The sequence below is a fragment of the Pan paniscus genome, chromosome 11 (assembly GCF_029289425.2).
Source record: "Pan paniscus chromosome 11, NHGRI_mPanPan1-v2.0_pri, whole genome shotgun sequence".
Classification (NCBI taxonomy): domain Eukaryota; kingdom Metazoa; phylum Chordata; class Mammalia; order Primates; family Hominidae; genus Pan; species Pan paniscus.
This window is the reverse complement of record NC_073260.2, coordinates 73,977,096-74,002,419: the sequence shown is the minus strand read 5'-3', so window position 1 is coordinate 74,002,419 and position 25,324 is coordinate 73,977,096. Positions and strand designations below refer to the sequence as shown.

At 40.9% G+C, this 25,324-nt stretch overlaps 1 protein-coding gene across 1 annotated transcript in view; it reads left to right on the top strand.

Moving 5' to 3' along the window:
• TRPM6 (transient receptor potential cation channel subfamily M member 6) overlaps nucleotides 1-25,324 on the top strand; it is a 166,895-nt gene that overhangs the window by 52,262 nt on the left and 89,309 nt on the right. The window contains exons 6-12 of the mRNA XM_024930189.3: nucleotides 3,018-3,142; nucleotides 9,188-9,359; nucleotides 15,271-15,439; nucleotides 16,680-16,803; nucleotides 20,147-20,219; nucleotides 20,342-20,442; nucleotides 24,669-24,803. Coding sequence (XP_024785957.2) covers nucleotides 3,018-3,142; nucleotides 9,188-9,359; nucleotides 15,271-15,439; nucleotides 16,680-16,803; nucleotides 20,147-20,219; nucleotides 20,342-20,442; nucleotides 24,669-24,803 — 899 coding nt within the window. The remainder of the gene's footprint in view (nucleotides 1-3,017; nucleotides 3,143-9,187; nucleotides 9,360-15,270; nucleotides 15,440-16,679; nucleotides 16,804-20,146; nucleotides 20,220-20,341; nucleotides 20,443-24,668; nucleotides 24,804-25,324) is intronic.

Genomic DNA, 25,324 nt, shown 5'->3' with positions numbered 1-25,324 from the left:
AAATTGAATGCCACAAGCCTTAAGAATCTACTATGTGAAAAGCATTTGGATAGGTGTTAGGAATGAAAGAGGAGTAACACGGACCCTGAATTTAGTGATGGGTTGGGCTGTGACAGACAAAAAGCAACTAGTGAGAAATTGATGCTGAGTGGGTTATAGTTGAGATTCAAAGGAAGTGTTTTGAGAATACAAGGAAGAGGGACATGAATTCTAGTTTCAACTGAGGGCACCTTGGAAGTCTTGGGAAGGATATAGCACTTGGCATTGGTGTTGTGGTAAAGGTAGGAAGCGGCATTAGTAAGAAGTGGCAGCTCAGGGTTAGGCACACAGCTAGAGGTGAAGGCATGTGTAGAAAGAAGTGATAAAGCTCCTGGCTGGAGTGTGTGCCATGTGGCAGGGGACAGGGACTGCAAAGGAGACTGGAGCCAGATTGGGTGCCATGCTGAAGTCTTATTCTCTACATAGCAAGGAGCCCTGAAAGGAATTTGAACAGCAGGATGAATAGGGGAATAACATGGTCAAATTGGGTTTTACGGAGAGTCTCAAACAACGATATGTGTTAGGATCACTTGTAAGGTGCTTAAAACAACAACAGTGTTGGCACACCATGCCAAACCATGGAATCAGAATCTCTACTGGGGTGGATGGCTCCACACTTGATATTGATGTGTGCCTGTGATCCAGATCCCAGGTTCTAGAGATGGCTCTGGGAGAGGGTCAGAAAATGAGTTGGAAGGGAAGATGCCAGGAACGAGGAAGTGATTTAGCTGCTAAGCCTCAGATCCATGCCATATGCAGGTTATTTTTCCTTCTGTGCTAATGACACATATAAGGTCAGTACCACACATAGGAAGAATAGGAAGAATAAGTCTTACAATGCAGTATTGTGATTTAAAGGTCAGATCAAGCCAATCTCAAAGGCTACTTACTGTATGATTCCAACTACAGTATATGACATTCTGGATAAGGCAAATCTATGGAGACAGTAGAAAGATCAGCAGTTGCCAGGAGCTGAGGGGAGAGAGGGATGAGTAGGCAGAGCACAGAATATTTTCAGGGCAGTGATACTAACATGGTGGATATACATCATTGTATCTTTGTCAAAACTCATAGAATGTACAGCAGCAAGAGTGAACCCTAATGTAAACTGATGTAAACTGTGGACTATGGAGAATAGTGATATTCTATTGTCATGACCCTATAATGTAGGGTCATCAATTGTAACAGATGTACCAGTCTCCTGGGGGATGCTGATAGTCGGGGAGGCTGTGTTTGTGTGGGAGCAGGGCATGGCGTGGGAACTTTCTGTACTTTTCATTCAATTTTGCTGTGAACCCAAAACTACTCTAAAAAATAAAGTCTATTCTTGAAAAAGGTCAAATTGCCTAAATTGGAATCCAATCTCTACAAAATCCAAGCTCTAAATAAATTGTCCAAAGCTCTACAAACCTTGGACAATTTATTTAAACTCCCAGTGCCACAATTTTTTGCCTATAAAGTGGACTAAAAACATTCCTACTTAAAGTGTAAATACATGCAAAGGTAGCCAACACTTACTGAAATCTTACTGTAGGCCAGTAAGTGTTGGCTACTGTACTAATTACTAGTATTAATTCCAGAAGGGCGAACATTAACATATTACTCCTCAATGTATTAGCTTTGAAATATTTGTGCATATAAAGCTATTAAATTAGTTTGCCTTAATGAGCAAGGGACATATCTGCAGGATGTTGTGCTGGGACATTGGGTAAGATTAGGGATAAAAAAAACATTCATAATAGGAGAAAATTTTTGCAGTCTACCCATCTGTCAAAGGGCTAATATCCAAACTCTACAAAGAACTTAAACAAATTTACAAGAAGAAATCAAACAACCCCATCAAAAAGTGGGCAAAGGATATGAACAGACACTTTTCATTAGAAGACATTTATGCAGCCAACAGACACATGAAAAAATGCTCATCAGCACTGGCCATCAGAGAAATGCAAATCAAAACCACAATGAGATACCATCTCATACCAGTTAGAATGGTGATTATTAAAAAGTCAGGAAACAAGTGCTGGAGAGGACGTGGAGAAATAGGAACACTTTTACACTGTTGGTGGGACTGTAAACTAGTTCAACCATTGTGGAAGACAGTGTGGTGATTCCTCAAGGATCTAGTACTGGAAATACCATTTGACCCAGCAATCCTATTACTGGGTATATACCCAAAGGATTATAAATCATGCTACTATAAAGACACATGCACACGTATGTTTATTGCGGCACTATTCACAATAGCAAAGACTTGGAACCAACCCAAATGTCCATCAGGGATAGACTGGATTAAGAAAATGTGGCACATATACACCATGGAATACTATGCAGCCATAAAAGGGATGAGTTCATGTCCCTTGTAGGGACATAGATGAGCAAACTATCGCAAGGACAGAAAACCAGACACCACATGTTCTCACTCATAGGTGGGAATTGAACAATGAGAACACTTGGACATAGGGTGGGGAACATCACACACCAGGGCCTGTCAGGGGGTGGGGGGCTGGGGGAGGGCTAACATTAGGAGAAATACCTAAAGGAGGAGTTAATGGGTGCAGCACACCAACATGGCACATGTATACATATGTAACAAACCCACTCGTTGTGCGCATGTACCCTAGAACTTAAAGTATAATAATAATAAGCATTCATAATGTTAGGGCTGGGCTTGCTGAGGAAGGACAGTGCACAGCATTTTGCTTAGGCAAGAGTAGGATCGGATCTGAAGTTGTAGGCAGAAATTGCCCAAAGGGCTCAGAGGAACATTGTTCAGGTAGAGAGAGGTAATGATAAGAGGAAGATGTGTCTAGAAAGAATAGAGGAAGCCAAGGTATCAGAAACTAATTTGACTGTGCCAGCAACTCTCCCTAAGAATAGCCCTTGCATATGCTTGCCTATTTATTTGTCTGTTTCTGGCAGTCTCTTTGTTTTGCACGATTTGTGAATTAAAGTTTGACTTCTAAACTGGTTGTTCATAGGAGTGTCCAAGCATGTTGGGGATGCCTTGAAATCCCATTCCTCTCATTCCTTGAGAAAAATCTGGACAGTTGGAATCCCTCCTTGGGGTGTCATTGAGAACCAGAGAGACCTTATTGGAAAAGATGTAAGTAGACAATCCTTTCATAACAAAAGCAAATGAACACGTGTGCAAATTGCCAGCTTAACACTGTACCTGGATGTCTAATGAATGAACATTACAGATGTAATATATTCACTACCAACTCCTGACTCTCTGCTGCTTCCCTCACCCTGTCTTAGAAGGTGACAGTCCCACCCTTGCAGTTGCTCAAGTCAAAAGCCTTGGACTAATCCTGGAATGATCTCTTTGTCTCACACTCAAACTTGATCTATCAGTTCCACTTTAAAAATATATCTAAAATCTGATTTCTTCTTCTCACTGCCCTTACTGTTACTGAGTGAATCCGAGCCACCATTATCTGTTGCCTGAATGATTGCAATAGCCATCTTTACTCTTACCTTTGTCTCCTAACAGCATAGTCTCAACATAGTAGCCAGAATGATTCTTTAAAAATATACAAATCAGATCATGCCATTCCTCTGTGTAAAACACTTCAAGGACTTCTGTCTCACTTAAGGTAGTAGCCAAGGTTCTTGAAGTGGTTTGCCCGTAGTGAAACAAGGGACATTCTTAATTTGGCCCTCCTAGTTCTCATCTGTTATCTTGTATTACTCTGCTTCATTCCTTCTTGTGTATTGATTCTTTGTTCCTATGTATTCTTTCAAAGGGAACGGACTTGTCTCAGTCTCTTTGCAAGACTAATATAATTTTTTGGTAAAATATTAGATATAAGAAAATGTTCTAAAGAAGAAAGATGACTACTGTTAATATTTCTGTCAGGATCATTTCAGAATTTTTTCTATGTATGTGTGTATATGTACAGCAAAAAAAGTGTGTATTTAAAAATAGTAACAGAACTGATTGCTATAAATGTGCTTTTTTTCAGCTTACCTATTTGCCGTAGTTATTTCTCCATGTCGATTAATACAGACATGATTATGGGTTGTTTTAAATTTTTTTTTTTTTCCTGAGACGGAGTCTCGCTCTCTTGCCCAGGCTGGTGTGTAGTGGCGCAGTCTCGGCTCACTGCAATCTCCACCTCCTGGGTTCAAGCAATTCTCTTGCCTTAGCCTCCCAAGTAGCTGGGATTACAGGCACCCACCACCAGGCCCGGCAAATTTTTGTATTTTTAGTAGAGACAGGGTTTCACCATGTTGGCTAGGCTGGTCTCAAACTCCTGACCTCAGATGATCTGCCTGCCTCGGCTTCCCAAAGTGCTGGGATTACAGGCGTGAGCCACTGCACCCAGCCTGTTTTAACTTTGATTTTGGAAAACTTGCAACATATTAGGCAGTAGAGAAGTTAGAAAAATGAACTCTTTTCTATGTACCTATCTCCAGCTTCAACAGTTACCAGCTCATAGCCAATTTTGTTTCGCCTCTTCCCTTATCCATTCAGCCGACACCCTCCGTTATTTTGAAGCAAATTTGAGACATCAAATAATTTCACCTATAAATATTTTAGTAGTTCTTTCTAAAATATATGGACAATGAAAATATATAATCACAATGAAGTTATTATATCTAAAAAATTACCAGGAATTTCTGAGTATCACTGACTATCCAGTCTAGTCAAGTTTTTCATTGCCTCATAATGTTTTTTTCAAAAACAGGATTTCTTAAGTCTTCATTATTTAGTGATTTGATTTCATTATCCAAAAAAGTTTCATATATTGTGATGTGTTGTTATATCTCTTGACTTGCTTTTATTTTTGTCACTTTTAATCTATGGATTTTACCTCCATCTCATTTTTTTATGTGTGTGTAATTTATTTATTGAGGAAACTGGGTCATTTGTTCTGAAGAGTTTCCTCCAGCTTGGATTTTCCAGATTTAATCTTTTGTAGTGGTGTTTAGCATGTTTCTTTGCTTCTTTTCTGTAAATTGGTAGTTTGATTGAGAGGTATGATCAGGTTCAGGTTTTCTGTGTAAGTTTATGCCATAGGAGGAGGTATGTCTTTCCCTTGTAATATATGGGGGTCTCTCTTTTTATAATGTTAGCAGTCGTTGCATAGATTCATTATTTCAACAGAGTTCCAACATGATGACATTTAATTATAATGTCCTTTGTTTATTAGTTTACATGCTCTATGTACTTAACACTCTAATACTTAAATACTCCATATAGATAAACGTTTTCTCGCCAATCACTTGGTTTACCTTGTGGTACAGTTGTATAGGAAGGGCTGAATAAATGCTTGACTCTTTTCTTTTTATTTGCCAGTTTTCAAAATAATGAAAGGTGAATGATGAGTTTTCTTAACTCATAAATGTAAACATCTTTGTCATATTTCAATCCATTAATCAATACAGTTATTATTCTTAATAATGTTCAAATTATCCCATTTTGGCCAGTGGAGTGTTTTCAAGATGTCTCCTCCTCTTTTCATACAATTCCATTGTCTATCATGACTTCCTTGCTTTTTAGTATGAAAAAATATTCCAGGCTCATTGTGTATATTTTTTGTTTCCCAGAGTAAAGGCTGTTTGCTTTTAGTGGGACATAGCTTTTTATTTTTATTTTTTTCCCAGAGATGGAGTCTTGCTGTGTTGCCCAGGCTGGAGTGTGGTGGCACGATCTCAGCTCACTGCAACCTCTGCCTCCTGGGTTCAAGCGATTCTCCTGCCTCAGCCTCCCAAGTAGCTGGGATAACAGGCACCCGCTACCACACCCAGCTAATTTTTTTATTGTTGGTAAAGATGGGGTTTCACCATATTGGCCGGGCTGGTCTCGAATTCATGACCTTGTGATCCACCCACTTCGGCCTCCCAAAGTGCTGGGATTACAGGCGGGAGCCACTGTGCCTGGTCAGTGGGACATAGTATTAGCAGAGCACATCTGGAGGCCAAGGAAACATTTTGATTTTTCATGTCAGCTAGTATCATACTGTACTGTATTGAATCAATGATTCCTCTATTATTGTCCATTTAGGTCATGTTCTGTTTTTCACTTTTGAGGATAATAATAATAATATTGTGATAAGATATGTAAATCTTTGATACTAGCTTGCTTATTTCCCTAGAATTAATTCTCAAAGTGGAATGCTTGGACCAGTCTGTATAACCGTTTAAAATGTGACACATTGCCTCTGGAAGGGTGGTAACAATTCACATTCTTGGCTGGGCATGGTGGCTCATGCCTATAACCCCAGTACTTTGGGAGGCCGAGGCCGAGGCTGGCGGATTGCTTGAGCTCACGAGTTTGAGACTAGCCTGAGGAACATGGTGAAACCCTTGTCTACAAAAAAAAAACAAAAAAACAAAAAAACAAAAATTAGCTGGGCATGGTGGTGCGCGCCTATAGTCTCAGCTACTTGGGGGGCTGAGGTGGAAGGATTGCTTGAACCTGGGAAGTTGAGGTTGTGGTGAGCTGTGATTGCACCACTGCACTCCAGCCTGGGCAACAGAGTGAGACCCTGTCTCAAACAAACAAACCAAACAACAACAAAAACAAAAATAGCCAGCATGGCAGCATGTGCCTGTGATCTTAGCTACTCAGGAGGCTGAGGTGGGAGGATTGCTTGAGCCCAGGAGGCAGAGGTTGCAGTGATCCCAGATGGGCACTACTGTACTCCAGCCTGGGTGACAGAATTAGACCTTGTCTAAAAGAAAAAAACAAAACAAACAAACAAACAAAAAAACCCCAAAACAAAACAATTCATATTATTTTCAATGGGGTATGTGGATGCCCATTGAGTTCTGAGTATTCTGTTTTTTTTTTCACGCTATACCCTTCTGTTAAGATATAAAATAATACCTAATTTTTCTTATTTACATTTCCCTGATTGCTAGTGAGGTTCAACATCTCTTCATCTGGTTTTTGTACATTTTCAAGCAGGGATTTTAGACTTCTTAACCTTCAAGTTTTTTTTGTTTTGTTTTGTTTTTTTAAGATAAAATTTGCTCTGTTGCCAAGGCTGAAGTACAATGGCATGATCATAGCTCACTGCAGTCTTGAACTCTTGGGCTCAAGTGATCCTCCCATGTCAGCCTCCAGAGTAGTTGGTACTACATGCATGCACCGCCACACCCAACTAATTCTTAAAAATTTTTTTCTTTTAGAGATGGGGCCTTGCTGTGTTGCTCAGACTGGTCTTAAACCCTTGGCCTCAAGTGATCTTCCTGCCTTGGCCTCCCAAAGTGTTGGGATTATAGGAATGAGCCTCTCTCTGTGCCTAGCCTTGAAAGATCCTATAATTCAGCCTAGTAACAATTTTGTTTGTCAAGTATGCTGCATTTCTCATAGTTTTTATTTTATATTATTTCTTATCTTTTTAAAATAAATACAAAATATGTATTAAATCTCTCAATTATTTTCCTTTTGGTTTCTTGCCTCAGTGTCATGCTTCGAAATTATAAAGGTAACATTTAAAGCCTAATGTTTATAAAGTTCATAGTGCCTTTTACATCCATTATTTCTTTGAAGCCTCACAACAACCCTCTGAATAAAAATTATCAGTATCATCATCCTTACTTATACCTGAGGAAAATAAGCCTGAGAAAGAAAGCAAGAATTACTCAGAGTTAAGGTTAGTAAGTAGAAGAGCCTTGACTTAAACTTGGGCTTTCTTACTCTAAATATTGTGCTTTTGCCTCTAAAAGCAAATACGAAGTGGAGCAGCTTAAGAAAATGTCCATTAATGTAATAAAGATTTTGATGTTTTATAATGAATGAAATGCTGTTTGGCTGGTTGGCTGTTCCACTGTTTTATTTATTTATTTATTTTTGAGATGGGGTCTCACTGTGTCGCCCAGGCTGGAGTGCAGTGGCGAGATCTTGGCTCACTGCAACCTCCACCTCCCAGGTTCAAGTGATTCTTGTGCTTCAGCCTTCTGAGTAGCTGGACTACAGGCGCATGCCACCATGCCTGGCTAATTTTTGTATTTTTGGTAGAGATAGGGTTTTACCATGTTGGCCAGGCTGGTTTCGAACTCCTAACCTCAACTGATCCACTAGCTTCGGCCTCCTAAAGTGCTGGTATTACAGGCGTAACCGCTCCTGGCCAGCTGTTACTCTTTATTTTGTTTGAAATACTGGAGAAAAGTCAGTGTCAAAATATTATTCTGGAATAAATCTATAAAAAGACACTATTTTTGAATAATGGTGTGGTCTATGTACTGGTGCCAGTCCTTGAACTGTTTTTTAATGATTTGAAACAAGGTAAGCACAGAAATGAAAATGAAGGCTGGGCGTGAAACCCCGTCTCTACTAAAAATACAAAAATTAGCCAAGCATGGAGATGTGTGCCTGTAGTCCCAGCTACTCGGGAGGCTGAAGCAGGAGAATCGCTTGAATTTGGGAGGCTAAGGTTGCAGTGAGCTGAGATCATGCCACTGCACTCCAGCCTGGGCAATAGAGCAAGACTCCATCTCAAAAAAAAAAAAAAAGAAAGAAAGGAAAAAAAAATATTTAGAACCACTGCCAGCAATGTGACCATGCTGTGTCATTCAAGCACGTGGAAAGCAGGCTAATCTTGCTGAACAGGGTTTGTTTCAATACTGTTGAACTTGTGTTGTGAATCTCATGTACCACAAGCTGCCTACTAGTTATTCATAGTAGGATCACATATCGGTCCATTAAAACATGTGAAATTTTAAAAATTGATACCACAGATAGTTTGAGAAGCACTGCTCTAAATTGCAAGTAATACTTTTTTTTTTTCTTTTTGAGATGGAGTCTCGTTTTGTTGCACTGGAGTGCAGTGGCGCGATCTCACCTCACTGCAACCTCTGCCTGCCGGGTTCAAGCAATTCTCCTGCCTCAGCCTCCCAAGTAGCTGGGACTACAGGCACCCGCCACCATGCCTGGCCAATTTTTTTGTGTATTTTTAGTAGAGATGGGGTTTCACCGTGTTAGTAAGGATGGTCTCTATCTCCTGACCTTGTGATCCGCCCACCTTGGCTTCCCAAAGTGCTGGGATTACAGGCATGAGCCACCATGCCTGGCCGCAAGTAGTACTTTTTAAACTAGACAGGAACTCTGTTAGCACATAAAGATAGGCCTTTGGAGCAGGTGAGCCTGGGGAAGGATCTAGAGCTCTGACCCTCCCTTGTCCTTGCTGTCTCTCAGGTGGTGTGCCTGTACCAGACTCTGGATAACCCCCTCAGCAAGCTCACAACACTCAACAGCATGCACTCGCACTTCATCCTGTCTGATGACGGGACCGTGGGCAAGTATGGAAATGAAATGAAGCTCAGAAGGAACCTGGAGAAGTACCTCTCTCTGCAGAAAATACACTGCCGTGAGTATCACAGGGGCTCAGTCACCCAGTCTGGTTGCAGGCCTGCTGAGGTCTTTCATGGTCTTCCCTGACCATCAAAGCTCACACCCCTAGTCCCCTCAAGCTAGCCTCCTTAATACTCTTCAGCCACCCCCCTTCCCACATGGGTATCTCCCCTCCTCTCTCCCTCCATGTATCCAATCCAAATGACACTTCGAGGATCCACTAAAGTCTTCATCCTTCCATGATCCCCCCAAAGATTTCTTCCTCTCTCTCAACTGTCATCCACAAGTCTGCACCGTCTGATATCCTGTGTTCTTCCGGCTGTGGGTTCACCGTGGTCAAGGTGCTCACTTATCACCTGCACAGAGTAGAGGCCGAAGTTGGCCCCTGCCTTAGAGCAGCCAGAGGGATTAAGTTAACATAGTGAACCCGAAGCCAGAAGAAAGCAGGATATAAGACCGTGCAGACTTGTGGGTGACAGTTGAGAGAGAGGAAGAAATGTTTGGGGGATGATGGAGGGATGAAGACTTTAGTGGATCCTCAAAGAGTCATTTGGGTTGGATAGATGGAGGGAGAGAGGAGGGGAGATACCCATGTGGGAAGGGGGGTGGCTGAAGAGCATTAAGGAGGCTAGCTTGAGGGGACTAGGGGTGTGAGCTTTGATGGTCAGGGAAGATGACATTTCATGTGTGGGTGGGGTGGCCCTAGGCAGGGAAGGGGTTAAGACCAGACAGGATTTTTAGAAATAGGGACCTTGGGGCTGGGTGTGGTGGCTCACGCCTGTAATCCCAGCACTTTGGGAGGCCGAGGCGGGTGGATCACCTGAAGTCAGGAGTCGAGACCAGCCTGGCCAACATGGTGAAACCCTGTCTCTGCTAAAAATACAAAAATTAGCCAGGTGTGGTGGTGCATGCCTGTAATCCCAGCTACTCAGGAGGCTGAGGCAGGAGAATGACTTGAACCTGGGATGTAGAGGTTACAGTGAGCTGAGATCGCACCACTGCACTTCAGCCCGGGTGACAGAGAAAGACTCTGTCTCAAAAAAAAAAAAAAAGAAAAAGAAAAAGAAATAGGGACCTTGGAAAGTGTCAAGTTTGTGTCATGCTCACAGTGGTGCTTCAAGAGGGCCATTTTGGTAGTTTTATCTGGAGGAGGGCAAGGAGAAGGGAGGGCCAGAATCAGCATGCACCACTGGGCAGGGAAGTGTGAATCCTTTACAGAGAGCAGGAGGGCTGAGTGCTGCCTGGAAAACTGTAGACTTTTGGTTCAAGGCACCAGAAAGTCGATCCCTGCCTCTTGTGCCAAATTAAATCTTCCACAAAATACTTCCTTGGGACAAAGGGCCAGGGAGTGGGAATGCCTTCAGGAGGCTCAAGTCCTCTTCAGCCTTTGAGCATTGGGCTGAAAAAATGAAAGACTGGAAGTCCATTTAGTTTTTGGCCTTGATCCCTGGAGGCAGCAGAATGTAGTGAGGTCAGACAGATTGAAGCGCTGTCATTTTGTGCCTGTGACCTTGGCCAGATGGCATTAACATCTGTCAACTGTTTTCTTATTATAAAATGGAAAGAACTATCTACGTCTAACGTTTGTTGTGACAATTAATTGAGAAGATGTATATTAGGGATGTCTAGAATTGTGTTGTGTGCACGGTGTGTCTTTAATAAATGTCTGTTTCTTTCCTTCCTTTTTCCCTCCTTTGGTACAGTGATCATCTCATGGTTGTAGGGTAGGAGGACGGGAGGGACTCTGGGGATTGTGGTCGTTCACTTAACTCTTAGTGTGAATAAGGATTCTGAGGCTTATGCAGGTCAGGAAAAGGGGAGAGAGGATCAGGTACGTGGTCTTCTGCGGGGTAGGAATGGCTGGGAGAAGAGAGACCAGCAGAGCAGAGGGAAGGAAGAGAGGTCAGAGAAGGACCTTGAAGAAGAATCCGTATAGAGAGGGATCCATTAGGGGCCTGAAATATTACCTGAAATGTCCTGTTGCCTCTGTTGACCTTTGCCCACCACCTATATTGCGTGGGGTTCTGTGCAGCGCTATAATGTATGCTCCACGGGAGGTATGAGAGTCTTTGTCTTTCTTATTCCCTGCTGATTGCCCATTTTAGTAAGAATGCAACAACCCTGAGCTTGCTTATAGTAGCAGATGACATTTCTACTTTCAAAGACCTTGAAACCTAGGATTTATGTGGAGGCTTTTGCTGACTATGGAGTCAATTCCAGTGGACTGGTAACATTTATTATTCTAAGGAGAACCCATATAAAAACAGCAAAAACAAGAAGCCACCTATACACACACACACACACACACACACACACACACACACACACACACGGAAGAAAGAGAAGACATGCCCTCAAGAAACTCAAAATTCTTATGTATCAAGCTGATCTTCATACCTAACATACTTATGAGGGAGGTTGGCTACCATATTTGTATTTGTTGTTGATTTGATCAAAAAGGGATTTATTTTTGATGGCATGAAAATACTTAACTAGTGGTTGATTTATTTGACTTTTTTGTTTTTTCTGGAGACTGAGTCTCACTTTGTCACCCAGGCTGGAGTGCAATGGCGTGATATCAGTTCACTGCAACCTCTGCCTCCCTGGTTCAAACAATTCTCCTGCCCCAGCCTCCTGAGTAGCTGGGATTACAAGCACCTGCCACCACACCCGGCTAATTTTTTTCTATTTTTGGTAGTGACAGGATTTTACCATGTTGGCCAGGCTGGTCTCGAACTCCTGACCTCAAGTAATCCACCTGCCTTGGCCTCCCAAAGTGCTGGAATTACAGGTGTGAGCCACCGTGCCCAGCCTGTGGTTGATTTATTTTATTGCTTTTCAGCCAGTCTTCTTGGCGACTCTGGCAAACCCTTGTTGTTGGCAGAGAATACTTTAAAAAAAAAAAAAGACTCACATTATAAAGTTGCTGTAGGAATCCTTGGCTTTCAGCCATTTGAAATGTGGCCAATGTCAGCTTCTGTTTTGTAAGACTCTAAGGATGTGATTTCAAGATAGGAAACATAGGCTCTGATGCCTCTGTATCTTTTCGTAATCCAAATCTCAAGGGAGAAGAGTGCTCTTTCCTGGAATGTCTGTTCTAGGAACTTTTAATTTGGAGGTCTAATATTGTATTCCTGCCTCACCCTGGGACCTTACAGTAGAAGCAGATCTCTAGTGAGATTTCTCAGCAAGAATTTTACATTTTTTTCTTTTTAAACCAATTTTTATTAGTGTATCAGTAAGATTTTTTTTTCAGAAAAAGCCATAAATATATTTGATTTTGTGGGAATAAGTTATTATTTCAAGAGAAGTGGGCCAGGTGTGGTGGCTCACCCCTGTAGTCCCAGCACTTTGGGAGGCTGAGGTGGATGGATCACCTGAGGTCAGGAGTTCAAGTCCAGCCTGGCCAACATGGTGAAACCCCGTCTCTACTAAAAATACAAAAAAGCAGCCGGGCATGATGGCACGCACCTGTAATCCCAGCTATTCAGGGGGCTGAGGCAGGAGAATCACTTGAACCCAGGAGGCAGAGGTTGCAATGAGCTAAGATGGTGCCACTGCACTCCAGCCTGGGCAACAAAGTGAGACTCCATAAAAAAAAAAAAAGTGTACCTAACAGAAATTGAATTCTCTTCCTCTTCCACAAAAATGCCCATATTAATTTTTTTTTCTTTTTCGGATGGTAAAAGCATTATATACTTCCACATTCAGGTAATGCAAAGAAAGCATATAACAGAAGAAAGGGACAGTTTTCTGTAATCTCACTATCAAAACTAACCATTCTTAACCTTTTCATATGTATATTTTCACAAATTTTCTACACACACATGCAGACGCACACACACACACACAAGCAACATCTTTTAAGCAAAAACTGGGGTGATTTCATAATGCTTCTTTTGTAGTTTTTCCCCTGCCCCACTAAACACGGTCCTATTTCCATGTCAATGAGTATAACTTAGTACATTTTAATGGCTGAATAACGTTTTATTGCACAAGATACAAAAAATTCACTTACAAGTGTTTTTATTCCAAAATCAATAAAATATTAATCGAAATTTTCTTCTATTACTTTTGTGCCTTATACTATTTTTGCCGCCTCATTTGGCTTTTATAAGACTATTTAGAGAAACCCTATGTCTATTAGTTGGTACATCATAGATATGCTTTTTAGTGATATGGAGAAAATAATGAGGTGGAGGTGTATGGAAAAGGAGTAGAATGTCAAAGCAACTAAATCGATGGAGTGAAGTTTTTGGATGGTTGCTAACTGACCCATCCCTAACATTTGAGAGCCTGACACAGGATACACATGGAAGACCACATACTATACGTCTAGATATTTAAATGCCTTAAATCTAGATAACTGTATAAAATATGTCCTAGCCTTTTATCTTGACACATATAGCTGGAAGGTCAGACTCGAGTTTGGAAACCTTGGATTTTGGGAAGTACTGAGCAACGTGGTGTTCTTTGGGCATCCTAGTAAGCTGGGGAGGGAGCACAGGCTTCCCTTGACCCTTGACCCTGTAGATGTCTCACCATGAGGGCAGGGGTGTGGCCAGAGGAAGGCCAGTGTGTGCCCCTGAAAACATGGGGCTCAGAGTAAAGTCCTCTTTTGCTCAGGGGTGAGTGTGGCATTGCTTGCCAAATTTTCTTCTTTTGGAAAATAAAATAAAATACAGTGATTTAAATGTAGTATATCAATATATGTGTGGTGTGAAAACATAAAGCAAATAAGAAATCTACAGAATAAATAGACAAGGTCCCTTTTCAACATTTTCCTAAACCTTCCCTTCTCTTTTCCACTGTTCATAGTGTGATGTGTATCCTTCCAGAATTTTCTGATCATTTATATAACATGCTATACATACAGGTATGTGCATATATACATATAAAATATGTATGTATGTATATTTTTAAAAAATATACATAGGATAATACTGTGCATATTATTCTGTAAGCTTTTTTGCTTACATCTTTTTTAAAGGAATGACTCTGCAGTTATTCCTTTCTGTTCTTTCTCCCTTACTTTAAGAAAGTAATATATATATAGGCTTGGGTCACGTAGTCTGCAAGAAAAAAAGGTAATATATAGTCATGATAAAAAATTCAAACAATAAAAAATGAAATAAATGGCAATGCAAAAGTCTTTGAGGGTTGTCATCCTACCTTGTTCCTAGAAATAACCACCATTAAAAGTTTATAGAGTCTAGGTGTGGTGGCTCACACCTGTAATTCCAAGACTTTGGGAGGCTGAGGCAGGAAGATCACTTGAGACAAGGAGCTTGAGATCAACCTGAGCAACATAGGGAGACCCCATCTCTACAAATAACTGAAAAAAAAAAAAAGCTAGGTGTGGTGGTACATACCTGTGGTCCCATCTACTCAGGAGGCTGAGACAGGAGGATTGCGTGAGCCTGGTAAGTCGAGGCTGCAGTGAGCTGTGATCACACCACTGCATTCCAGCCTAGCTGACAGAGTGAGACCTTGTCTTATATAAAATAAATAAATAAGTAATAATTAAAATGTTTGTTGAACTGGTTAAGGTTGTTCATTTTTGGAGATGAGTGATGAACACATTGGGATCTATTACATTGTTCTGTTTACTTTTAGATACTTTGGGAGTTTCCCGTAATGGAATACTTATTTCTTAAGCAATACTTATTTTTTTGAAAAATTATTGAAAGCCTTTTTACCTGGTAAAAGCTTGAAGATGCTGTCACCATATTTATGCCACATTTTATTTGAAGTCCAAGTTTCTGGCTTGGTCTTGATCTAAGCAAACCAGGGTAAAATGAGAGAGGGGCCAGTGCAAGGAATGAACATAGGTGGTAATTGAGAGACTTGTGTCTGGAAGTCAAAACGGCCGACTGGCTGAGCTAGGGATTCTCTAACAGTGTGGTATTGTTTGTGGTCTGGAATAGGCTCAAGACAAGGCGTGCCAGTGGTGGGGCTGGTGGTGGAAGGCGGTCCCAACGTCATCCTGTCAGTGTGGGAGACTGTCAAGGACAAGGACCCAGTGGTGGTGTGTGAGGGCACAGGTAGGGCGGCTGACCTCCTGGCCTTCACACACAAACACCTGGCAGATGAAGGGTGAGTTGTTGGCTCTTCTTTTCTGAAACTATAGGGGCTGTTTATTCCTCCATTTTAGTTCTTTTGGCTGTGCATTTATGTGAGCCAGATATTCTTGGATTATAGAAGTTGAGACTGGATTTCATTTCTCAGTGACTGTGTTTGTTGTTCAACATCAAAATGCCCTTCAGCGATGAGAGTTGCTATTTTCTTAGCTGAAGAATGGCCTGCCTTTAAAGGGAAGCTTGAGTCTTGCTTGAACTTTGGGGAAAAGGTGTTTGCAGGGGGAGTGAGGGAGGTGTGGCTTGAGCAATTGGCCATTACAGCCGTAAGGACCTTGTAAGGGAGGTGGCCAGTGTTGGGCCCAGAGCACCTTCAAATTCATTTGCCCTTAATGGAAATAGCAGAAATTGGGAAGGTCTACATCCTGACATTTTCATAGCATATGTCGTGCTTATTTCAGGCTTTAATTCTTTCCCCTTCTCAAATAAGAATATAATTTTTCTCTTGCCATCCCTCTAGCCAGTGTGATTCTTCCAATTTCAAAAGCATGATATTTCTACTGTATAAATAAGTACAGTGCCTAAGAACTAAAATGTTGACCCCACTAATTTATTTAGTAAACAGTTATTTGCTGCTTATGCTGTAACAGCTCTGGAGTGCCTTTGCTTATGATTGCTCTCCCTGTTCATTTCTCCTGCCTCCACTTCCGCCCTCTACCATCTCCCTCTGCTTTCACTCCTCTCCCTTTTCTAAAATCATCCTGGATGTGTGGTTATTAAACCTTTTAGGGTTTCAGATCCTTTAGAGAATATAATACCTATAATTTCTGGAGATTCCCAGCCCTCTGGAAATCTACCAGCTTCAGAACTCCACTTCAGAGTATATTCTTTTCAGGATGTGGCAGATCAACCCATTCTCACTTTCTTTCTTCTTTTATAAATGTAAAAATAGAGGCAGGGTCTTGCTATGTTGCCCAGGCTGGCCTCGAACTCCTGGCCTCAAGTGATCCTCCACCTGGGACTCCCAAAGTGCTGGGATTACAGGTGTGAGCCATCATGCCCGGCTCCATTCCCACTTTCAAATTCAGCTTTCTTCTTGAGCTCCTGCTTCCGTTTGCTCCCCCTCATTTGCTCTTCTGGCAGAACTGTCCATAGACACCTTTTCAGTCTGGGGAGCTGATGGGGGTGTTTTCTTGTACTGATGTTGCCGGCTCATTCCCCTCTCTGGGTTGTGTCAAGACCATTTATTTCTCTTCCAGGATGCTGCGACCTCAGGTGAAAGAGGAGATCATCTGCATGATTCAGAACACTTTCAACTTTAGTCTTAAACAGTCCAAGCACCTTTTCCAAATTCTAATGGAGTGTATGGTTCACAGGGATTGTGTGAGTATGACGAGTTGATGATTCGACTGACTTAAGAACTGCTAATTTATAAACACTGTAATATTTATTTTCACAATTAAAAAAAAACATGGTGGACACAGGAAGGGGAACAACATACAGGGGCCTGTCAGGGTGGAGGGGGGAGGGAGAAAATCAGGATAAATAGCTAATGCATGGAGATCTTAATACCTAAGTGATGGGTTGATAGGTGCAGCAAACCACCATGGCACACATTTACCTGTGTAACAAACCTGCACATCCTGCACATGTATCCCAGAACTTAAAATAAAGTAAAATTATTTAAAATTAAAATAATAAAAAATAAAAAATGTGGATTTTTCATTTTGATTTTGAGTGTATCTAGCTCTACAGAATTTGATTCTTCGTTGAGTAAACTTGACTTCTTACTGTCACTGCTGTCCGCACTCTCCATGCTTCAAATACTAGACTCTACTACAGAAAAAGCACTTAGTATAACAATGTTCCAGAAAAGTTATCAGATTTAGTGAAAATTACACGGAAGTATTTTCAGAGGGTAAAGGAACAGCTCCATGTCTTCAATGAACACAGCTTCATGGTGCTGAGTTACATGACTGCCTCACAGCGTCCTGAGTAAATCCTGCAGGAAATCATTGGGAATGTACTGGACAATGGGAAAAGTGAGAATAAACTCTGGGATAAAAAATGGAGCCCACAAACTATGGGCTATTACCATAATGTAGACTCAGGAAAAGTTTTTAGTATTTTAGGGTACTGTGATAAAAAGATTAATTAATTTAATTAATTTATTTGGTAAAGACAAGGTCTTGCTCTTTTGCCCAGGCTGGAATGCAGTGGTGCAGTCATAGCTCACTGCAGCCTTGAATTTCTGGGCTCAAGTGATCCTCTTGCCTTGGTCTCCTAAAGTGCTGGGATTATAGGCATGAGCCACCATGGCCAGCCTATGAACAAAATGACTTGGATGATATGAATTATCAATTCTTTTTTTTTTTTTTTTTTGAGACAGGGCCTCACTCTGTCACCTAGGCTGGAGTGCAGTGGCGAGATCTTGGCTCGCTGCAACCTCCACCTCCTAGGCTCAAGTGATTCTCATGCTTCAGCCTCCTGAGTAGCTTGGACTACAGGTGCATGCCACCATGCCTGGCTAATTTTTGTATTTTTTGGTAGAGATGGGGTTTCACCATGTTGGCCAAGCTGGTCTCGAACTCCTGGCCTCAAGCGATCTGCCTGTCTCGGCCTCCCAAAGTGCTGGGATTGCAGGCATAAGCCACTGTGCCCGGCCGAATTATCAATTCATATCAATGACTCAGATGATATCAAGCTGACAATTACAGTAAATATACAGATATGTCATGATTCAAGGTGATCTTTCTAGAATCTGAAGGCTGGACCAAATTGTATAAGAATTTTGGTAATATTTAAGTACCTGGCCTCAAAAAAAAACCAACTGAAATGTTCTGGCTAGAGGAAGCATGACGAAATCTATGTGGAAAACTCTTTGGGGTTTTAGTTGGCCCAATAACAACAATAATAGCAACCATGTTTCTAATTAGCAGCGTGCTTCTAAATGTATTCTTTTCATTTGAAATAGCCCTGTGAGTGAGTTCAGTATGGCAGTGATTATTTCCAGTTTGGAAATGATGAAGCAGAAGGCTAGAGAATTTAAGGGATCTGCAGTCATGCAGTTAAGAAATGACAGATATGCTCAGACACGTTGGCTCACGCCTATAATCCCAGCACTTTGGGAGGCCGAAGTGGGTGGATCACCTGAGATCAGGAGTTCGAGACCAGCCTGGCCAACATGGTGAAACCCTGTCTCTACCAAAAATGCAAAAATTAGCCAGGCATGGTGGCGGGTGCCTATAATCCCAGCTACTTGGGAGGCTTAGGCAGGAGAATCGCTTGAACCCAGGAGGCAGAGGTTGCAGTGAGCCGAAATCGCACCATTGCACTCCAGCCTGGGCAACAAGAGCAAAACCCTGTCTCAAAAAAAAAAAAAAAAAAAAAAAAAAAAAGAAATGATAGATCTGAAACGTGAGTTTCAGAAGAGTTGAAATCTTCTTAGTCTATTACACTTTCTATTTGCCACAGTAATCAGTAAGTTAAGAAAAGGACAGGTAAAGGGATTGCCCTTATGTTTGCCTCTTCTTGCCATCAAGCAGAATAATTAATAAGCAATGTAATGACCAAGAGGGTCAACAGAAGGCAGCAAAGGGCTTGCAGGTGATAGGAATTGGGTTGTACAATTGAGGACTGATTTTATTCATGCACATAGAGGGCGTGTCAGGTGAAAGGAAACAATGTGTGAAGTTATAGAAGCATAGTTTTTTATCTTTATGATACCTTAGAGATTATTCAACAGGTTCCTCTCATTTTATGGATGAGGAGCCTGAGATTCAGCAGCAGCCTCAAGATATTTACCTAGGACTAGCTTGTTAGTGGCATACTTGGGACTAGGTCTTGCCAATCTTGGCTTTTTCATTAAAATAGCTCCTTCTACTATATGAAATGTATTTTAATTTAAAAAGACTGAGATACGGTCATTAATAACAGGTGACTCCCCCCCCTTTTTTTGAAGCAACAAAAGCAGAGATTTATTGAAAATGAAAGCACACCCCACAGGGTGGGAACGGGTGAGCAAGTGCCTCAAGGGCCCATAGGTGACCCTTTGGAACCATAAGTAACGAACTTACTTGTCTTTAAAAGAGTCAAAGACCGTCTGTGTTGCCCAGGGTACTTGCTCATTGGGTCCACTGTAATTACCTCAGTTATTTTATGACAAACCCTTGAGGATTCATTTCTCGTAAAAAAGCAAGTCTGGCTGGGCGTGGTGACTTGCCTGTAATCCCAGCACTTTGGGAGGCTGAGACCGGAGGATCGCCTGAGCCCAGGAAATTCAAGACCAGCTTGGGCAATATAGTGAGACCTTGTCTCTACAAAAAATTAAGAAAAGAGAAAAAAAAGCAAAAGTCTTAGTTTCCAAGGCTAGGTGAATGAAGGATTTCATTCGTTGTCTCTTTGAAAGGAGACATGATTTTATTTACATCAGAAATTAACATTGAGGTTCTTTTTGTTGTAGCATGTACATAGTAAATTCATGTAATAACATTCCTTCATAAATGTTTCCTCTGGATATGTGGAATTTTTAGTTTTTTTCCCCCCAAGTGCCCATAATTCTTTGTTACCCTATTTAAAAGTTTTCTCTCCTATAAGTAAAAAAAGGTTTTAAAGAAGAATGTTTTCCTCAATTCATTAGCTCCAGTCTGAATTCTGTGGGTACTCTTTGAAAGCATTTATTTGGTAGTTCCCCAAATGTATGGCTCTCTGTTTTTCACTGTTGTAGATTACCGTATTTGATGCTGACTCTGAAGAGCAGCAAGACCTGGACTTAGCAATCCTAACAGCTTTGCTGAAGGGTGAGTATCTGGATGGGGTTGCAATTGTTCCTCATTTACGCTTCTCATGTTCCACAGTACTTTGTGCTTCTTGCGTAGATATCTTGAAAAGAATATATGATTGTTCCTTTCTTTTACCCTAGGCACAAATTTATCAGCGTCAGAGCAATTAAATCTGGCAATGGCTTGGGACAGGGTGGACATTGCCAAGAAACATATCCTAATTTATGAACAACACTGGAAGGTATAGTGAAAATGAAGTTATTCGGAAAAAATATTTTGTGTGATGGTCTGTTAGGAAGGGGCAAAAGAGAAAATGAGAGGAGATATTGATTGGTTTGGTAGAAGTGTGGGGTAGCATCTCTGTAGCTGGGATAGCTAAGACACTTTTCCCATCGACTTTGCCTTCCTGAAAACCGTCTGTTTTTTTTTTTTTCCCCCTGGCTCTGCAATCTAACTGAAGCTGAAAAGGGAAGTTGAGTGAAAGACAGAATGGAAGGTTTTTATTTTAATATATTTATGTTATTTTATTTTTAGACACAAGTTCTCACTCTGTTGCCCAGGATGTCATGCAATGGTATGATCATAGCTCACTGTAACCTTTAACTCCTGGGGTCAGGTAATCCTCCCCCATTAGCCTCCTGAGTAGCTGGGACCACAGGCGCATGCCACCATGCCCAACTAATTTCTTTGGAAATTGTATTTTATTTTATTATTTGAGACAACGACTTGTTATATTGCCCAGGCTGGTCTTGAACTCCTGGCCTCAAATGATCTTGCTACCTTGGTCTCCCAAAGTGCCAGAATTACAGGCATGAGCCACTGTGCCTGGCATACAATTTTTAATTTATTTTTGGGTAGATTTCTATCTTGTTATTTAAAACTCAAAGTTTACTTTTTGCTTTAAAATGTAGTAAGTGCTCACATTAGAAATTAGTGAAAACTTAAAAAAGAAGAAAGATTACCCATAATGCTAATGATAATCACTATTAACATTCATTTTAAAAGATTATAGTTGTGGCTGTATTACAGGTATATTATTTTTGGGCCAAGCTAATACATGCACATTGTTTAAAATATCAAATGATATTAAAAGGCAATTTTAAAAGATGGTAGTTCTCTGCCCCGCTAATCACAAGAGCTAGTACTTAAGATGTTTTTGATTTTTCTAACACTTATAAATCTCCATATTTCTAAATAATGTCATATTGCTATATTTTGGTTCATTTAGTTTCAGAAATTTTTCAACACTTCTGTCTTGTGGGCCTCACGGCTGCAATGTGGACCAGTTTCCTTCTCCTCCTGGTGCACAGCTGTTATCCCGGGATGCACCCTCATCATCTTGGGGATTCCCTTGCCTCTTTCCCATGTTAGAGGGCATGTCTTCTATGTCCCTTGTCTTCCTCTTTGTTTACTCATTTATTTTGATGGTATACATGTTTCAATAAGTTCCTGAGAAAGGGAGTATGAGAGATACATATTTTGAGGACTTACATGTTTGGGTGTATTTTAATTCATGATTTAAACTATTTTTTCCTACAGAAATTTGAATGCCTAGTTTCCAGCACCCAGAATTTCTATTGAGAAGTAAACACTTCTTTTTTGTTTTCAGATTCTTTGTCACCATTTTTTTTTCCTATCTGGAAGTTAAAAAAATCTTTCTTTTCCAGTGTTATGCTGTGTGTTGTTGTGAGTCTCTGTATCCATTTTGTTGGGCACATGATTTCAACTTGGCAATCATATGTTTTCATTGCATTCCATTCTGTTCTCTTCCGTAACACCCCCAACCTTTGTTCTCTTTTGTAATTCCTATTATTTGAATATTGGACCTTATGGACTGCTCCTCTAATATTCTTATCTCTTTCCTCCCATGTTCCCTATCTTTCCTTTGGTAGCTTTGCTGGACTTTATTTTTTTATTTTAATTTTAATAATCAATTAACTAATTTATTTATTTTTGAGATAGGGTCTCACTCTGTCACCTATACTGGAGTGCAGTTGCATGATCTCGGCTCACTTCAACCTCCATCTCCCACACCAAGCAATCCTCCCACCTCAGCCTCCTGAGTAGCTGGGACCACAGGTGTGTGCCACTACGCCAGGCTAATTTTTGTATTTTTAGTAGAGACAGGGGTTTGCCATGTTGGCTAAGCTGGTCGAACTCCTAGGCTCAAGCAATCCACCTGCCTCAGCCTCCCAAAGTGCTGGGATTATAGGCTGAGCCTCAACTTTAATTTTCAAGCCTTCTATGAAGCTTTTCTTTTCTGGTAGCATACTATGAATCTATTAATTTCTTCTTTTTTTAGTTTTTAATTTTTGTGTGCTCACAGTGGGTGTATATATTTATGGGGTGTCTGGGATATTTTGATACAGGCGTACAATGTATAATAATCACATCAAAGTAAATGAGGTATCCATCCCCTCAAGCATTTATCCTTTGTTACAAACAATCCAATTATAATCCTTAATTATTTTAAAATGTACAATTAAATTATTATTGACTATAGTCATTCTGTTGTGCTATCAAATACTAGATCTTATTCATTCTTTCTAACTATTTTTTGGTACCTATTAATTATCCCCCTTATCCCCCTCAGTACTCTTCCCAGCTTCTGGTAACCATCCTTCTGCTCTCCATCTCCATGGATTCAAATGTTTTCATTTTCAGCTCCTACGAATTATTGAGCACATGTAAATTTGTCTTTCTATGCCTGGCAGTCTATTAATTTGTGACAGCAAACTTGCTCCCTGATTGCACCCTCCCCTATGTTTTTCATTAGCATCCAGAATCCAATATTTTCTTTTTCTTTGAGATGGAGTCTCACTCTGTGGCCCAGGCTGGAGTGCAGTGGTGCAATCTTGGCTTATTGCAATGTCCACCTCTCAGATTCAAGCAATTCTCCTGCCTCAGCTTCCCGAGTAGCTGGGATTACAGGTTCCTGCCACCACACCTGGCTAATTTTTGTATTTTTAGTAGAGATGGAGTTTCACCATGTTGGCCAGGCTGGTTTCGAACTCCTGACTGCAGGTGATATGCCTGCCTCAGCCTCCCAAAGTGCTGGGATTATAGGCTTGAGCCCCTGTGCCCGGCCCAGAATACAATATCTTCTTTTACCTTTTTGAGGATATGAATGAGAGCTCTTTTGAAGTTTTCTTCTTCTTGGATTGTCTGCTTCCTGCTAGTTGATGTTTTTTGATCTGTTTGTTTTGGTCTTTTTGTTTAAGTGTAGGGGATAAAAAACTCTTTGGAAATTCCGAGCCTGTAGTTGGAGGTTGCCTATAGGTTTGAGTTTCACAGTAGGGTGATCTGACTGCCATTAGTTCAGGGGCCCCCAGATACCAACATATTCATGTCTTTTCTCTTGTATTGGTGACATTACCAGAAAAGAATCCTCTAGTTCCCTGATTGGAAGGTGTAAACCTTGTTGCTAGTGTTATGGGACTCAAAGGGGAAAGATGACTGGAAAGACCCCAACATTAGGGATTCTGCATGTATACATGTGTTTTGTTGCTGTTGGAATTCTGTAGTATAAATCTGTTTGTCTCTTGACATTTTCCACTTCTACTATTTGGTTTTCTGGTGACTGCTCAGTCAATTATGACTTGACCATCTGCTTTCCAGCTTCCAAAATGTTGCATTCTTGTCTCCACTCTTGTCCTCCTTGTCCTTGTAGATTTATTTTGTAACAAAAATCCCTTTACTGTAGTTTTAATGAAGTTTTGAGTGGGAGAAAAATTAGATGAGCATGTTCAACTTGCCATTTGTGCCTAGAAACCAGGTAGAGTTTAAATGGACACATGACAAGTAACAAAAACAAAAGAAGAAGAAGAAACCTTGAATGTCTATCAGAATTGCATTAAGCCTGTACATTCATTCATTTGGGAAGCTTTGAGATCTTTACAATAATCAGTTTTCCCATCCAAGTACATGGAATGTTCTTTGATTTATTCCAGATGTCTTCACTTAAGTCCTGCACATTTCTTAGTAAGACTATTTATTCATTCATTCATTCATTCAAGACAGGGTCTTGCCCTGTTGCCCAGGCTGGAGTGTAGTGATGCATTCATGGCTTACTGCAGCCTTGACCCCTTGGGCTCAATTGGTCCTCCCACCTCAGCCTCCCAATTAGCTGGGACCACAGGTGCATGCCACTATGCCTGGCTAATTTTTGTATTTTTGGTAGAGACAGGGTTTTGCTGTGTTGCCAAGGCTGGTTTGGAACACCTAAACTCAAGCAATCCACCTGCCTCAGCCTCCAAGGGTGCTAGGATGACAGGTGTGCGCCACTGAGCCTGGCCTAGTAAGACTGTATTTAAATTTTTTCCTTTTTTTTTTTTCTGTACCCACTGATGGCAGGATTTTATTTTAAAATTATTGTGTTTGTGTAATTTTGAGTTCAAAAATATGTAATTCTTTAGTTATTTCTACTTTCTTAATTGTCTTTACATTTCTTATTTGTGCTTTCTGAAGCCTGATGCCCTGGAACAAGCAATGTCAGATGCTTTAGTGATGGATCGGGTGGATTTTGTGAAGCTCTTAATAGAATATGGAGTGAACCTCCATCGCTTTCTTACCATCCCTCGACTGGAAGAGCTCTACAATACAGTGAGTATGGAACATTTCATCAATCATTTCCCTCCAGATTCGAGAAGAGCAAAGATCATCAAGCAGCCCATGCAGAGGCAAAACTCCTTATCTGAGGAAATTAGAAGTAGCTGGACTTCCCTATTATCTGAAGCTGGATCTAGTTCCAGGCTTCTTTCCCCAACATTTATAAGTAACTAGAATTTCTGTACATCTTCAAAATGCATACATGTTAAAACTCATTGTGCAACCCTTCCTGACATGAAGGCACCAAAATGGCTACAAATGCAATCATTTATCATGACCTACATGGCTAACATGGTTCAAATTACCCTTAAGCTCCCACTTTAAGGTCCATAAATACTCCTGAGGAAAATCCACTGCTGTAAGCTCAGTTCTCTCTTGCTGAAGCTCCCTTCTGCACTCTTCTCCAGCATTCTTTCCTTCTAATAAAACGTTCCTTTTTCAAAACCTATACTGTTGTCAGTAAATTATTCTTACTACCTGCAAGCCAGTCACTTTCCATTGCCGGGGTCTGACAC